The sequence below is a fragment of the Streptopelia decaocto genome, assembly GCF_964273445.1.
Source record: "Streptopelia decaocto genome assembly, chromosome: 6".
Taxonomy (NCBI): domain Eukaryota; kingdom Metazoa; phylum Chordata; class Aves; order Columbiformes; family Columbidae; genus Streptopelia; species Streptopelia decaocto.
Genome location: NC_138660.1, coordinates 9,212,757 through 9,227,938, shown reverse-complemented (window position 1 = coordinate 9,227,938; position 15,182 = coordinate 9,212,757). Strand labels below are relative to the sequence as shown.

Sequence of the window (15,182 nt, the reverse complement as noted above, 5' to 3'; positions counted from 1 at the left end):
AAAAGAAAAATAAAGCTGCCTAGGAATGCAGCACTGTAGTTACTAAAATGCTAAAAGCAGGAGAATGCTTGCTAACTTGAGGGCATTTTCTTCATATTACACTTAGGGAAGGGGTTGAAAAACATGTTAAATCTGTTTTGTCCATGAGGAACAAATGTTTACGCAAATCCAATTCTCTTGTATGTCAGAATTTTTACACTTGAGTGTCTAATAGCGAGGTACCTGAAGTGCAGGCACTGAGTGCCTTGTACCATGCAGGTGAAGTTGTAAAGTGCAACAAGAAACAAGCATTTGGGTTTCTCTAGTTCTTTATTTGTAGTCTTTGGACGAAGTTCTGAAGCTATCCTGTGGATCCTTCCCTAAAACAGTGAAAAGAAAAATCAGTTAATAGATGGAAACTACTTACTTTGCTGTACTAAACAAAAACTAATTTGGAGGTAAGACCGTGGGTTTGTTTAGTTTCTGTAGTGTCCAGGGCAGCTGTTTTTCCAAAAGCAGCAGAGCAGAGGGAGAACAGAAAACTGTAGGAACATGGAACAAAACAGCTGCTTGGTGAAAGTAGCTGTAAGCAGCTAATTCTGCCACACCTCGTTTGTACGCACCCACCCAGTAATTGCATCCTGTGTGACTGCAGAATGTGTGTAGATTGGGGAACAGACCTGGGCAGTTTTTTGTTGTTCATTAAATATGTATTAAAAACCTCAAAATCAGTATAGCACCAGGTTAAACTGACTTATGCCTTGTTCTGCAAATGTGCTTACTGTACTAGCGATGTACAAAAGCAGAATACCTTTTTGAATGCAAATTAAAAGACAAATATGATGCTGTAATCAGTTTTTATGTCTGCAGGCTTTACAGTGTGCAGAAAATGTTCAAGTTTATATTAAGTACATTTGTGATACACAGTTAAGAGCTTTGAGACGAGTCTTTTAAGTGTCCATGTGATTCCTGTAAGTCAGAGGTGCAGTCTTATGTGTGCCTGTCCCACTCGTGCCTCTGAACCTCACTGTGACTTTTGTAACTTGGGGTGAAGGTGAAATCATGCGGCACAGGCCAGGTCTGGGCTTCCTGCTTAACTGGAGACTGACTTGAGTACTTCTTCTTTCCTCTGTCTCTCCTGCGCTTGAAACATGTGAATTATATATCTTAGGGTACTAACTGGGCCCCATTGCATCTCATTTCAGTTTTTCCTTTGTAAACAAAGCTTTGTGTGTATATGTACGTATACATGTCTCTGCTTCATAAGAACTGTTGGAAATCTTGAGCCGCATGTCAGAAGTGTTGCTCGAACAGATGTTTTAACTCTACTTACAGATGGGATTAACTATGTTTATAGAGTTTTTACCTTTGGACAGTGTATTATGACTGTATGCAATACTAGGGAAATGTAAAACACAAAAAGGTTTGTATTCCCAGGGAACACTATCAGTGCGTAACGTTGTGCCTGGGACTCTCAAACTGTAGCATTTGCGTTAGCACAGCCCAGACCCTGTTCTTTCCCCTTTACAGGCCCGTGAGTCTGTTGCTGCCTTGTTTTCCCTTCAGATCTGCATTCTGGCTCCGTACTCCTGGCCCTGGCTTTATGGCCTTTGTTATTTGTCTGTATTTTTTCCTCTGGTTACTGTTTCATAGGATTCCCTTCCAAATAGCTTTCGTATCTGATCCAGCCCAGCTGTGTAGAAGTCGAGGACAGGTTTCTGTTCCTTTCACAGCGTATGTCTTCTGTAAGGAACGTATCATTCCCAAGAAGACTATTCAGGTGCAAACATGCATTCACACTAGTGAAGTATACGGGAACATCTTAATATGCCAAACTTTGAACAAGGGTAACCTCTGCCTCTACAAGTTTGGATATTGTGTTAGCATAGCGTGGTTCTGATCTGTTAGCTAATGCACGGAATAAATGAGGGACTAAATGAGAGAAGAACAGACTATTTTGTATTTATCTTCGGTCAAAAAAACACACATATCTACTTACCTGATGATACTTTTGCGTAATGACTTTGAGATAACAAAATAGTTTGGCATTTGTAGGTTTACTTGATTCAAAGAGATGAAGAGTAGAAGAACTAGAAACGTGTTGAAAACACAAGTGCCAGTGAGGTTGTTAGATGTCGCCATTCTTATATTTTCTTTTAAATGTTTCAGTCTAATTGTTTGAGATTTTGGTATACAGTGTTTGGAGGGTTAAGGAAAGTGGGCTTTACTGCAGGGACCAAGTTTTAAATTAATTGGGGAGTAGTAATGGCCATCTCATATATTTTCTGAAACATCCGTGTGGCATCAGACATGTTGGCAGCTAGGACCTGGGATCAGGAAAACAGGCTGCAGTGCTTTTGCCTTCATGTACAGGATTAAATACGTTTCCTGTTCAACAAAGTCCTAACTGCATATTTCAGTGTGATTTAAATGTTTAGTTGAAATGTCTTGTCTTCTGGCATGTAGAATATCCTGTAATAAACAAACTGAAATGGTCCATTCTATTAGAAGGGGCAAACCAACTAAAACTCTGAAATTTTAAACCAAAATCTGAAAACTTTGAATTAGATTTCGAATTTGTTGAGTTTTCCCCTTTTCTAGTGTATGGTGTTTGGCCTTTTTGCGCACCTCTGATACTTGTGCACTGATAGACTGTGTTTGATCCACCCATTAACTTGAAAAAATGCCTCTTTACCTTGTAAATGTGCCTTGTTCTCTCAAGAACAGATCCGTAAAATGAAAGTTCTTGTAAAACAGGTAACTGTTTTAAAGCAATGCAAGCATGGCGCTCTGTAAGATTTGTTGCTTTTCTGTCCTTCTAGATGGAAGAAGATCAGGGTTCAGTCAGCTCAGCATGTGACTTTGCTGAAAGCAGGCACAGAGGGGAGGACAATAGGCAACTGCTAGATCCATCTAGCCTGCCCGACAGTTCTTGCGTTCACTAGGTAGTACTCCCGCTCTACCCTAACCTGTGTGTACATATGTTTTTTTATATATCATACATAGACAGTCATGGAGCCATCTCCAAAATACCCATATTTTTGGTATCTACAAGTAAATTTGCGTCATAGTATGTGCATTTGATTTTTTTTTTTCTTTATCAAGCTGAACCATTCTTTAGTTCTGCACTTCAGTCGCGTTTTGATTTATTACATGAAATGGGCCATTATCATATAAAGTATAATATTTCTTGTGATCCTGGATCTTGCCTTATGAAAATACCTGATTTGCAGCCTAAATATGAATAATATCAGATATTTCTCTATACTTATTAATTTTTTTAAAGCATTGTCTCTCCTGCCTTTTGTTTCCTGAGGGGCATTTTCAGGTCTCTAGAGATCATTATGCTCTGTTGCCTTACCATGTTTTACTTTGGTATAAAACTGCGATCATAATTGTGTACCACAGAGATAAAAGTGAGAAAAGGGACTCTTTAGCATAATAGAACTATTTTCCTTCTAGGTAGCGGATATAAAAATAAAATCCATTTTCACCAGGCAGTGATAGATAATATAAATGTTGTTTCCAGGCTTATGTAAGGTCACATTTGTTGTTTTTTAAAAAACGGTAATATTAACTTTTCCGTAAACAGTGGTTCAAGCGTGATCCTAGCTTTTTGTATCTAACTTGAGAAGAGCAAAGGAGATTTTAGTGAAGAAGAGATACCAGCCCTCCAAAACGCAGAGCTGAGGGTTCACTCCTTGGAAGCTACAATAGTTTGGGTTGCTCTTGGCTCCTCGTTCTGCCAGTCTGAATAATATCTAGGGCTGCTGGCTCTCAGGTCAGCGGATTCTAGGGAAAAAGAAATGTCTGGTCTGTCTGATCCTACATACACCCACTGTGATATGATCTTCTGCAGTAACTCTAAAGGTTTTACTTGATCTGCTTCAAGATAATGCATGGACTAAATATTCTTTTTGAAATCTTAAGCGTAGGAATGTTGAGTTTGTTTAGTGTTGCTGTGAACACAACCGTGAAGATCACTGTGGATGCAGCAGGGAGCTTGTTTTCTGACCTCCTAATAGCGATTCCTTCTGTTCTGGGTAATTTCTTGTCCGATACACTGGGAGCGCAGCATGAAGTGGCTGTGAAGATCATATTTGCTAGTGCTGCAAATTGTGCTGTTCCTAATGATGGTATCTTCTGTGGCGGTACAGTTGTGACCAGATGGATGTGCATTCAGGGACTTGACCTCTGAGATGTGGTTTGTTGTGGGTTTGTTTTAACCAAGACCCCTGTTAGACCTGTCAGTTGCAATGCTGCTGCTCCTGTGTCTTAGGTATTTACAAAGTTCATTGCCACCGTAAATGTTCATTTTGTGTCCAGGAGAGCTCCCAAACGAGTACGAGTCAATCAGAAGTGTGTGTTCTGCCTGCACTCACTCGTGGCCTGCGAGGTGCAGCGACTGAATCAAGGATTTCAGTTTGTGGTGTTTTCTCCAAGTTCCTACAATGGTTAACTGACAGTCCTGTGAGCGTCACGTTAAGGGATGTGACGGGAAGATCGGGAGGGACCGTGGGGACACAGAGCAGGGCTGAGGAAGGGGCAGGCAGGGAAACCCCATGGAAACCCCAGTTCTGCCTGTATGCTCCCCTCTTGTCCTACCAGTTGGGATTTTTCTCTTGGATTTCTAAATGCTTCTTGTTTCTGTTCGCTGCCTCCTCTTTGTAGTACAGATGTTGTCCTGTTACAAAGCTGTAATCCGTCCAGATGTCTGTTTTTGGGGGATTAGGAAGGAATGTGTCCACTCATAGTAAGCCATTCCCATAGGAAACTCTGAGGTTCTTTGCTTCACTTGGAGTGCTGGCCAAGTGTGGGGGGCATTAAAGGAACTGGGATTGGAAACCAAAGTTTCTAGACAACAGCCAGCCACCTTTGTTCACACAGCGAAATGTTGAGGGAAGCTCTTAAGTGAGCTCTGTCCTACTATAGACTAAGCTGCCTCCTCCCAGGTCAGATTTCCTCCTTCACTGGCGTCGGAGCGTGAGGTGAGGATAATGGATGCTTAAATTTAGCCTGTGTGTTTGGCGTTTGACAGGGTGCTCTCTTACAGAGTCTCAAATCGAATTAAAAAACATCCCTACACTCCATATTTGTATTTCCTTTTGGAAACGATACTGAAGTCAGTTCTGGATATTCTCTTTCCATCAGTACTAGATTTCAGTTAGATTTTAGTTGTGCTGTGGTTGACTAGTGTGCAAAAATAATGCAGAGGAGCACACTTAACTTGAACCTATATATCTCTGTATTACTTCTTTCATTTTGTTTGGGTCTTTTTCTCACCTACTGAGAATGAACAGTGGAAAGTTTATTATGCTAATGTTGAATTATTCCTCGTGCTGACATGAGCATGACTGAATCTAATATCAGCCTTGTTTGCATTTAGATAAGATATTCACAAAATTGGGAATGTGCTTTTGTTCCTTACCAAGCCAAGGGTATCTGTGGCAGAGATGTAACGTAAATTATCCTAAGAAGTTGCATTCTACACTTCTTGAGGAAAAGTTATGACTTACGATCAGGTTGCTGCATTACATCCTGCAGCCCTGGTCTGGAGCTTTCTCTTGATAGATTTCCCTTAAAATAGGGCAGACCTGCAGCTTGTATAAATAGTTGTACCTCTACTGAGGTTAATCAAGGCTAAAACTACATGATGCTCTGTGCCAGAGATTCATTACAGCTGTAACACAGAGAACTGCAAAACAGTTTATTTCCAGCGTTAAGCAGAGATGGTGCTAAATGATTTCCAGACGCTCACCAAGGCTGCATGCAAACCTTGGGAAGATCAAATTTTAGTGTATACGTACCTTAGGAAGGGAAATGGTCACGTTATTAGTCACTGTAGTTCTCCTATAAAATTGAAAAATATTCAACACTCTAACTTTAAGAAAACTTGCTTTTCTGAAGTGTTTTCTGATAACATCTTCATTGCTAGAATCTCCGAGTACTGATTATTTTATTGTATTTTATTTTTTTTTCCTCCTTCCAGCTTACTGAGGCAGGTTCAGGTATCAACTGCTTGGACTCCATGTGCTGCTTCTCAGATGGGGAAACAGCATGCACATCTGTTAGAAGAATGCTGGAACGACTGATGGGAAGATGTAGCCCGACCCGGGTCAACAGGTGTGGCATTTCTCTCAATAGCCTTTGCTGCAGACGATTCTCCTATAAACTGGAACCCGATGAGCCTGCAGCAATAGATGTCTAACACACCAGCTGCAGGTTTTGCTTGTTTAAGTAGGAAATGCAGCTCTTTGTTGTACTTTTTTTCATCCTGAAAGACAAGTTTCTTGTTTCTTTCCGAGTGCTTTCTTTTGGGATGGGGAGGGGGAGAAACAGTTTTCAAAAGATTTCTGTTTAAACGTTTAGTTTGGCTTACTACAAGTTCTTGTGTTGTATCTATCATAATTTCTCTTGATTTGTACATTCTCCTCTTTAGAAAATCAAGCCTTGCTGCTGCTTTTGTTTTCCTTTTTATGACTATTTTTTTCCTTCACAAATCAGGAGTTTGTAAAGTTGAAAGAGTTTTCCCTTTGGTTCTTGATGTACAACCTCCAAATATTTACCTTGGAGCTTGCGTTACTCCTGAGGATATACAAAAGGCTCACACTCCCCCCCTTAAATATAACTTCATTGTTAGAAGGAGAGTCTTTAAATCTTTCAGCCATTGATTGATATGAAGATGAAATATTTTTATAGTATAACTTTTATAATTATTTCTAAAATCAGAGTAATTGACAGAAAAGAGCCTTCAGGTTCTGAGAATTTTAAATGGATTTTTTTTTTATTCTAGAAGGTATATTGTCAAAATCGTGTGCCATTCCAAAGTATGTGCTAAATAAATCTTTTCCTTCTCAAACCACGTGTGAAACAAACCTCGATGGGATAAAAGCACATTAGAGCGATACTTCTAAGGAGCAATATTGCTCTTGAAGTCAGCATTGCTGTGAGAAAAGCTCTTACTAGACCTGCTGATGTGCCATCTCCCCATTTCCAAGGAAACAGGGCCAGCTAACAAATGTGGAAATATTTGGGGGTAGAAAGAAAAGTAGTCTTTTGTACATCGTAATCTCTCAGTCCCTGAATGATATCACAGTCCTTCATTGCTCAAAAGGCAAACCTGAAAACATTGCACTTCACACATTTTCAAGGAAAATGTTTGTATTTGAATGACTTTGTCTCCTTTGGTTAAAGGTCTGTGGTACCATTCATCCCGTATGTGTGGGTCATTTTCACTGACAAGCTCTGTCAGTTCTGATTCTGCCTTTAGGCATTGACGGGGTACATGAAATTAATACATCTGGGGTTTGAACTCTTGTGTTGAACACGGTGTCGCTGGTTTCAGTCACTTTCTCTCTCTGGCTTGCTTATGAAATTTATTCAATGTTTCTACAAATCTAGGGTATGATTATGCAAAATGTTTCATTCCATATAAAAAAAATGAACTGTTATGATTAAGTACATTTTTAATTCAAACTCTTGCTGTATAGAAAGCGGGCATGATGTAAAAAATAAACAATTTAATAGAATTTTTAATCTACAAGGTGAGCATTTAATTGGTCTAAAAATCAACATTTTGGGAGCAGATGCTTTAAGGTGGTTTTGTTTGCGTTTGGTTGGTTGGTTGGTTTTTTCCACTTCTCTGTAAAACTCTGCTTTCCAAATGAGGAACTTTTCATGCTACTTTTTATTATTATCTAATCAGGGCAGATTTTTAGTTAACATTTGCTTAGTAATGTGTAGTCTCATAAGGTAGGTATTCTGTGTTTTATTTTCTGCAATACATTTACATTTTTACAGTTTCCTCTTTTTTTTCCACTAAATTTTTCTTTAAGATCTTACAAATATTTATTGAAGACAACTCGTATTTGACAGAATATTAAACATTTTTTGAAGACTGCTTTTTCTCAGGTTTCCTGTCTGCTTACCTAGTGTAATTTCCAGGTGAAGTTCCATCCAACTGAATAATTTTGGTGTTGTTAGAACGCAGAATTCAGTATTATGTTTAATGAATATGCAAAACTATCTTGGTGCTACACTAAGGGCTCAAAGTTCTGTAGTTTTTGCTTCTGCCTCTGGTTGAAATTACTCTGAACCATCTTCTAGTTTTACTTAAATTTACGTACAATACATCTAGAAAATACTTGTTCTTTTTAAATTTTGGTCTTATTTACTTTCTTCAATGACTTCAGTTCCTTCCACTCAGCATTGAACTTAAAACACAGCCTAAAAGTCAAGGTACTAAGACTATTTTTTCCCCTACGCTTTCTGGGCAATATATGAAAGTCTTTGTGTATTTTTTTAATGTACGAATTGCATCAATCACATGAGGCAGTTAAAAGTTGTGAAATGCTGAAGGTACACTTAACAGATCTATGTGGTGATTTTAAAACGCTTGTAGAGTGGTTGAGCCTTTGTTCATGAGCTTGAGCTGCGTTTCTTTTCCCCTACAGCCGGTATCTTCAGTAGATTGCACAGTCCCAAACAGGATGGTCTTCTGAGTGCTTGTGCTTTATAAAACAGCTTTTTTATTCAACCAGGAGGCAGCTGCAAATTATTTTTGTTGAATGAAGTGATGCTTATAAATACATTGTCTGTGAGAGTGCTGTAGAATGCAGAGCACTGTTTTAAACAATGTTGCTGCAGCTCGCTTGTGTTCTATCCTGTGCTCCTGATACCCTGTCAAATACGATATTCTGTCAAATACGATACCTGAATATGAAATCAAACATGGTATCAAATTTTGATAGAAACTGATGAATCAAAGATGTACAAATGCTTGGAGTAGCGGGCCACAGGAATATAGTCTCTTGTACTTAATCTACTGCTTGTAAAATGTGTTTGAGACGTGGTTTCTAAAGCTTCATTCACCAGTTAGAATATAGAATGTGTGTTGTAGTATGATAAAACGCATTTTTGTCTGTCTGTTCCATTAAATTGTCTGTCAACTTGTCAGTCACTAAAATATTAAGAATGCTGGATCACATACATTCTTGTACAGTAGAATTCATTTCTGAATTGTTCAGCTCTCCCATTAGTGGTGTTTGTGTCAAGGCACCGCATGTCAAAGTTCTAAAGAAACAGCAGATTTCTGACAGAGGCAAATTTGGAGGATAAGTCTGTTACATTTTGATTTCCTGCCTTCCAACCTTCTATGTTTCAGCTTTTCACATGCAGTCCTAGAACACTGTGCAACCAGGAATAGCATTTCTCCTTAAATAGAACTTAAGAGAAAGATATCGTGAGATCTCAACTGAATCAAAAGCTGTGACGTGTTAGGAAGCTTTCTGGGTGCCTTAAATTTTAACTCAAATTTAACAGCAAGGGATGAAATAGGTTGGTGGTTGTAGGTGAGTTTTGCCCACGTTCAGACCATATGGAGGTTTATTGACCACCCGCAGCGCTCGCGGTGCCTCCACTGACACGGCGCCGTTCCCATTGCCCCTGAGGCGCAGGATCACAACTTTAGTTGTAAAACTGGCGCGTAAACCTCTGCTCATTTTAGTTCATAGTGATGAAAATATCTGTAGCTGTGGGTAAGCTTTGCCAGAAGGGTAAACCTAGAATTGTTGCTTACAGAGCTGGCATGATGAATCGCAGGCTGTTTTCAAGTTTGAATGAATTGCAGGTGCCTACAGGAGACTAACAGATGAGTCTTTTGAAGAGTTACGTTTGCCTAATCTCATAACACCTTTATCTTTTGCTCTCCTAGACTTTTCTCCTCACCTCTAGCTTATAAGTCCCCAGTCAGCCAAACTTTTCTTTTATTGTTACTTTAGATCATGGAGTTCATCGGATCCCTTCTATGCCAACGACAGAAGCATCTTGACTCTCTCCACAATGGACTCGCCCACTTGTTAACAGGGACATTTGTAAATGCCGTGTGGAAGCCGAGTGCTGCTCACACACCTCTAGTAGGTTCTGAAGCGAGTTCAGTGCCGCATCCCAGCCCTGGGAGAGACTTTAGCGCGGCTGCTGCCGACAGAGCGGGGCTTGGCTTGTGCCCCAGTGTAACTCATCTGGACAGTCATTGCTTCCGATATTTTTTTTCTAATTATAGCCACAAATTGCTAAATATTTTTTTTTAAGGAACATTTTTACCTCTGACCTCTTTTTTGTTACCATAGGAGCAGATTGGAATCCCGCATTTGATATTTATCACTGTAGCGCAGTGAGAAAACCTTTTTCCTCCCAAATTGGAGTGATCCAATCGAACTGATTCTCCACAACAAAACTTTTTAAAGTTGCGTTTTTCATGATGACCCTTCACTTTAAACACACACATTAATTTTGAGCTGTCTTAGCAGTTTGCAAATCAATTTTGTTATTTCCATGGTCGGTTACTATATTCTATAAGCAATCAGTTTAGTAATTTTTGAGAGTTAAATGCAATTTAAATATTTATGCTGGTGTATGAATGGCAATATATTAGTCATTGCATTGAAAAGCACTGTTCACTTTTGCAAATCAATAATTTGGAATAATAAGGGATATAACAGTTCACTGTTCTTCTAAACTATAATTCAGAAGCCAGTCATCTTTAATTACGCCCTGTGTGTTTCGTTATAACAATTCTTGATCTTGACTTTTGGAAACGTGTAAGAATTGGTGGATTGTGCTGAAGTCTCACTAGCATAAATTTTTTGAATTATTAATCCTTTTAACGTTGGTGAATTTTTGCATGTTTTATTCTTTTTCATGTATTTATATTTGGTCATGTTGTACTTTGAAGATACAATTAATGCTTAATTATCTTCATCTATCTGAAGGATCTGAGACGTTGATGGCCATGTTTTGATACCTAAGTATGCCAATAAAAACAAGTTGCAGAGATGGAGCTTTGCATGGTACATCTCCCAGGTACATCTCTTGTCCCAGGATAAACGTGTCTGTATGTTTGGGGTTTGGTGGCAACATCTGCGTGTCTGTTCTGCCAGGATGGCTAAACCTGTTGGTCGCCTTTACATGTGGGGGATAAAATGGAGGTGCTGCCACCAGGGCCAGCAGTGGAGCATTGCCTGAGGTACCGCGGCTTTTATGGCTCCACGTTGGTAAAAATGCTGCTGCCTCTGGACCCTTGTTTGGGAATCCAATTTTAAGTCAGACTTTGACTGTCTGACAGGAAGCTTGTTGGTGGGACTTCAGCGTCAAAGATGTAAAGCTGCATATTCAAATTATCTCCGGGTGGAATAAACTGTAAATTGAACACAGACTCTAAATAACACCCACGAGAAATTCTTTATTAAAGATGTGGTGCAGCGTAGGATTTGGACAAACCCGGTATTAGCTGCTTTCACCCTGCCCGCACCAGTGCGCACTGTTGGCGGAAGAGCTGTCTCCCAAGAAAGTTCCATGGCAAGTACTTTTTACTTTGTAATCCAGGCAAATGCATCTTAGGTTCCCGGTACGACATCCCAGCGGGGCCGGGCTGCTGCCAGAGTGAACCCCTCTTGTTACGTGCATCCCAAATTCTCCTGAGTTCAGTGAGCATCCAAAAGGTCCGACTTTCCTTGTATCAAACGCTTTGGATGTTCTTTATCTATCAGCAGCTCTGCTGTTCGTTATTCATTTAAACGGTATTTATTTAAGTGTTATTTATTTAAGCGGTATTGGTTCAGTTCTTGGAACTTTATTTTTGCATTAGAGACTGGAAGCCTCACTCGGAACTGAAGGCTGCAGATGCTGCTGGATTTTGAAGATCTTGTTGTTTAAGGCAACGTTTGTGTAGTAAAAAATTGTCATTGCAACCTCATTTTAATACTTGTAGTGACTTGAACGTGCAGTACGTGAGGTTTTGTCCCACTGGCACAGATAAAGGCCACTTCACAAATTCAGTGAGAAGCTCTAAAAGTTAATTATGAAAAAGAAACAAAATCAAAATATAGCAACTATTCCTTTCAAACAAGTGTTTAATTCAGCGTTCACAGTTCATGGCTTCAAATGCATAAGCGCAGTGAAGCTTAAGCTTGAAAATTCCAGTTGTACAATAGATCCCCACGTTGAGGGTCCGGATCATTAAAACCACTGAAAGCTGAGTCTCACATACTCCCTGTAACAGGTATTAACATGGGACTCGTCTGACTGGGGAGACTTTGAAACCTGGTTCCCATGCGGAGATGCAATAAACTGATGGTCACCTCTCCAGTCCCCAAGAACACTTTTATCCAGATACGCAGTAGTAACAACATGTGCTTGGATTTTGCCTGCATCTGTAACTTTTTTATATATATCATGTTAAATCTGTTTTCAAAATAATGCTTTTTCTGAATAGTAGTTTCTCGTTCTGAGCGTCTTTATACTGCCATCAATACCTAGAAAATAATCGGTTTAAATATTCTAATCAGATATCTGCTGTTTAGCTGTGTTGTTTACCTCTCAATCAGTGTTTCATTTTTCAGCAGTACTTGTGTGTCCATGTCAACCATTCAAATCATCCAGTCAGTTTGTGTGACCATTTAACCTCATTACTCTGTGTGATTAGTGTATCGTGTATTGAAATATAAACTGATGAATTTTTATGGCAGAAGGCAGAGGCTTTGATACGCAACCCCGCTCCAAGCATCTAGATTGGCTCAGCTCTGTGCATAGATGTAGTTTGGCTTTTACCACAAAAATATCTTAATTATATTTGCACAAAAGCAGCACAGTCCTATATTTGAAGAATAATTTACATTCATTATGTGTTTCTTTAAAACCTTCCTTCTCCCTTTTCCCCGCTTTCCCTTTTCCCAGTGTTTGTAAGGTTACCGAAGAAACATGCATTTAAACAATTCAGGAAGAACTTAAGAGTCCATCTGTCTGCCAAGGTATATTTTTCTATTCGCAGTAAATCTAAATCAGTAATTTCTCATTTAGTAAGAACGTAGGATTGATTTGCATAAGACCAGGTGTTTTTTTGGTCTGACAAGTATTTAGGATGGAGGAAGCGACTGTGGTTTCGTACGGATGTCACCAAGCTTTTGAAATTCTTCTTTGAATAGAAGCAAAGATTTTTTCATTGTTGTTTCTTTGATGGCTGAAGTGTATGAAACCATTGACTGTGCTTTGGGTGCACTGTAGAGTTCTTCGGGAAGGGAACTGAACAAAACACAGCTAATTCAGTATAAATCCAGCGTTTGTCTCTGAGTTAGAGTATGAATGGGTGAGGGAGAATGTTGCCATAAAGAAAAGGTTTAGTGTTACCTCTTAACCTTGAAATCTGTAACGTAGGGCAGAAAAACCTGTCATAGATGTTGGTGGTGAGCAGGAGGGGTGTGTGGTCACTTTACTATGCAGGGTCTCTGAGGAGGCACCTTCTCCAGAGCCACCAAAGCGGGATTGAGTTCTCAGCAGATTTTTAGGCCTTATTCTCTGAAAAATAGTTTGCTTTTGTTACTTAGAAAAGCATAGTTTTAGTTGCCAAACTTCTTAAGCTATTTAAAGGGTGCAGTGGAAAAGATTAAGCGGGAAGATGATCTGAATCGTTTCACAAATTAAAATGTAAATATTCTGCTTAAAATATTCTGTATATTTTTTTAAGGTTATGGCGAGAGGGGGAACAAAAAAAATGTGAAGAAATACTGAAAACAGGCTTTACATTTTCAGAATGATTTCTTGTATTCTAGTGCAAAAGCTGATTTGAGAAAAGATTATGCAATTTAGAATGCAGATTAGGCAACTATAATTTCTTACTGGAAACCTTTGGTGATACTTTCCAACCTGTTTTTTATGACAGTACTTCTATATGGAAAAAAAAAAATATATCTTATTTTCTAGTGTTAGAAATGTCTCCAAGCTGAAGTCTATACATTATTTTTAATAGTTTTATTGGATACTTCTGTACTTCTAATTAGTGATGTTGGTGAAATTCAGTCTGCACAAGTGCTCGGTCATAATGTGCTTGTGACCCGTTTGAGAGTCTCGTTGTTGGGTGTCCCACCCGGTACCTCTGGCAGCCCCGTCAGTCGCTGCACTCGCCTCGTCACACAGACATCACTGATTTAGAGGAGTTACTCCTGGAGCTGGGAAAACGCTCTTTACGGATTGATTTTTAGCCTTTTGCCTGTTCCTTCATGATTTCCCAGTTAGACCTTCTTTGCCGGTGCATTTATGTTCTGTGAATGTTTTCTGGTGGTGGTTGTTCTGTATGTTCTTTGCTTCTGTTGTTTGCTTCCAGCAGCTTGTCTGGGTTCAGCTCTGTGGGAAGGACTCGGTTTAGAGCCGGAGGACGGAGCGGCTGCCTCGACTCTTGCCGTCAGTCATCTCAGAAGCGCGTTCGCCTCAGTCTTTGCAAGGCTTCTGCTTCCCGTAGATTTTTTATTTTCCTACAGTTAAACGCTGCTGGTAGGGGCAGCAGAAATAGAGACCCGAGCTGCTCTGGCGTTTGTTACAAGGAACCTTCTCCTCCCGTTGGAGTGTCGCTGTGCCCTTGCTGTCGCCACGCCGTGATGTTGAATTGCAATAGGTACATATGATTGTCATCACTGTAGATACGGCTTTTTGTTGTTGTTGTTTCCAGTTTGTATAAATGCACAGACGTGAATAAAACCATGGGCTAAAGACGCGCTACGTGTAACGTGAAGTGGAATGAAATGAATACGCTGCTGTTCATGAGACAAAGTGGGACTTGTCTGAAAGAAACACCTCAAGGGCCTGTGGTGTGTATTAATATTTCCTCAGCAGGTTTAAAGGAAATTATTTCCTACAGCAGCAGGTTCTCAACCTTTTTACATTTTGGCATTGTGATAAAAGATGATAATCCGTGGGGCACATAGTTTAAACAGGGGAAAATGGTTAAAAATGAGATTCACTTTCAGGTAGAAATGTCATTGCAGCAAGTCATATATTTTTACAATGCCCAGTTATAGTCCCATGAGAGATTTCGGGTCCTATGCACACAGAGTGACAAATGACCTAGAGACCATTGCTTTGCACTGAAATGTGATGAAGTTCTGCTTATTTTTTGAAAGAAAAAGCTTGAATTAATAATCTCTGCAAGAAGTATATTTTTAAAGATATTATTTTAGGGGCATTGACAACTGGAAACTGTAGCAATAATTAGTACAAAGAATTTTGGACCTCTGACACTGTGGCTGCCTCATGTTAATTTCTGATTCTGACAGAGTCTGTGTGCTTGCTTGTTGTACAGCTTGGTCAGTAGAAGTTGTTTTAAAAATGGTTTATGGAAATTATATTTATTAAATAAACCTTTCATTTCTAGCTGA

General features: G+C 39.4%; 1 protein-coding gene across 4 annotated transcripts in view; it reads left to right on the top strand.

Moving 5' to 3' along the window:
* ATP11B (ATPase phospholipid transporting 11B (putative)) overlaps positions 1-15,182 on the top strand; it is a 63,510-nt gene extending 48,328 nt beyond the window's left edge. For 2 of the 4 annotated variants that reach the window (XM_082056879.1, XM_082056880.1), the window contains 2 exons: positions 5,969-6,102; positions 9,759-15,182. In XM_082056879.1, the coding sequence (XP_081913005.1) occupies positions 5,969-6,102; positions 9,759-9,840 (216 nt within the window). In that variant the 3' untranslated portion in view covers positions 9,841-15,182. Of the gene's footprint in view, positions 1-5,968; positions 7,523-9,758 lie in introns of those variants that run through there. The other 2 variants (XR_014184473.1, XM_082056878.1) reach the window with 2 other exon arrangements.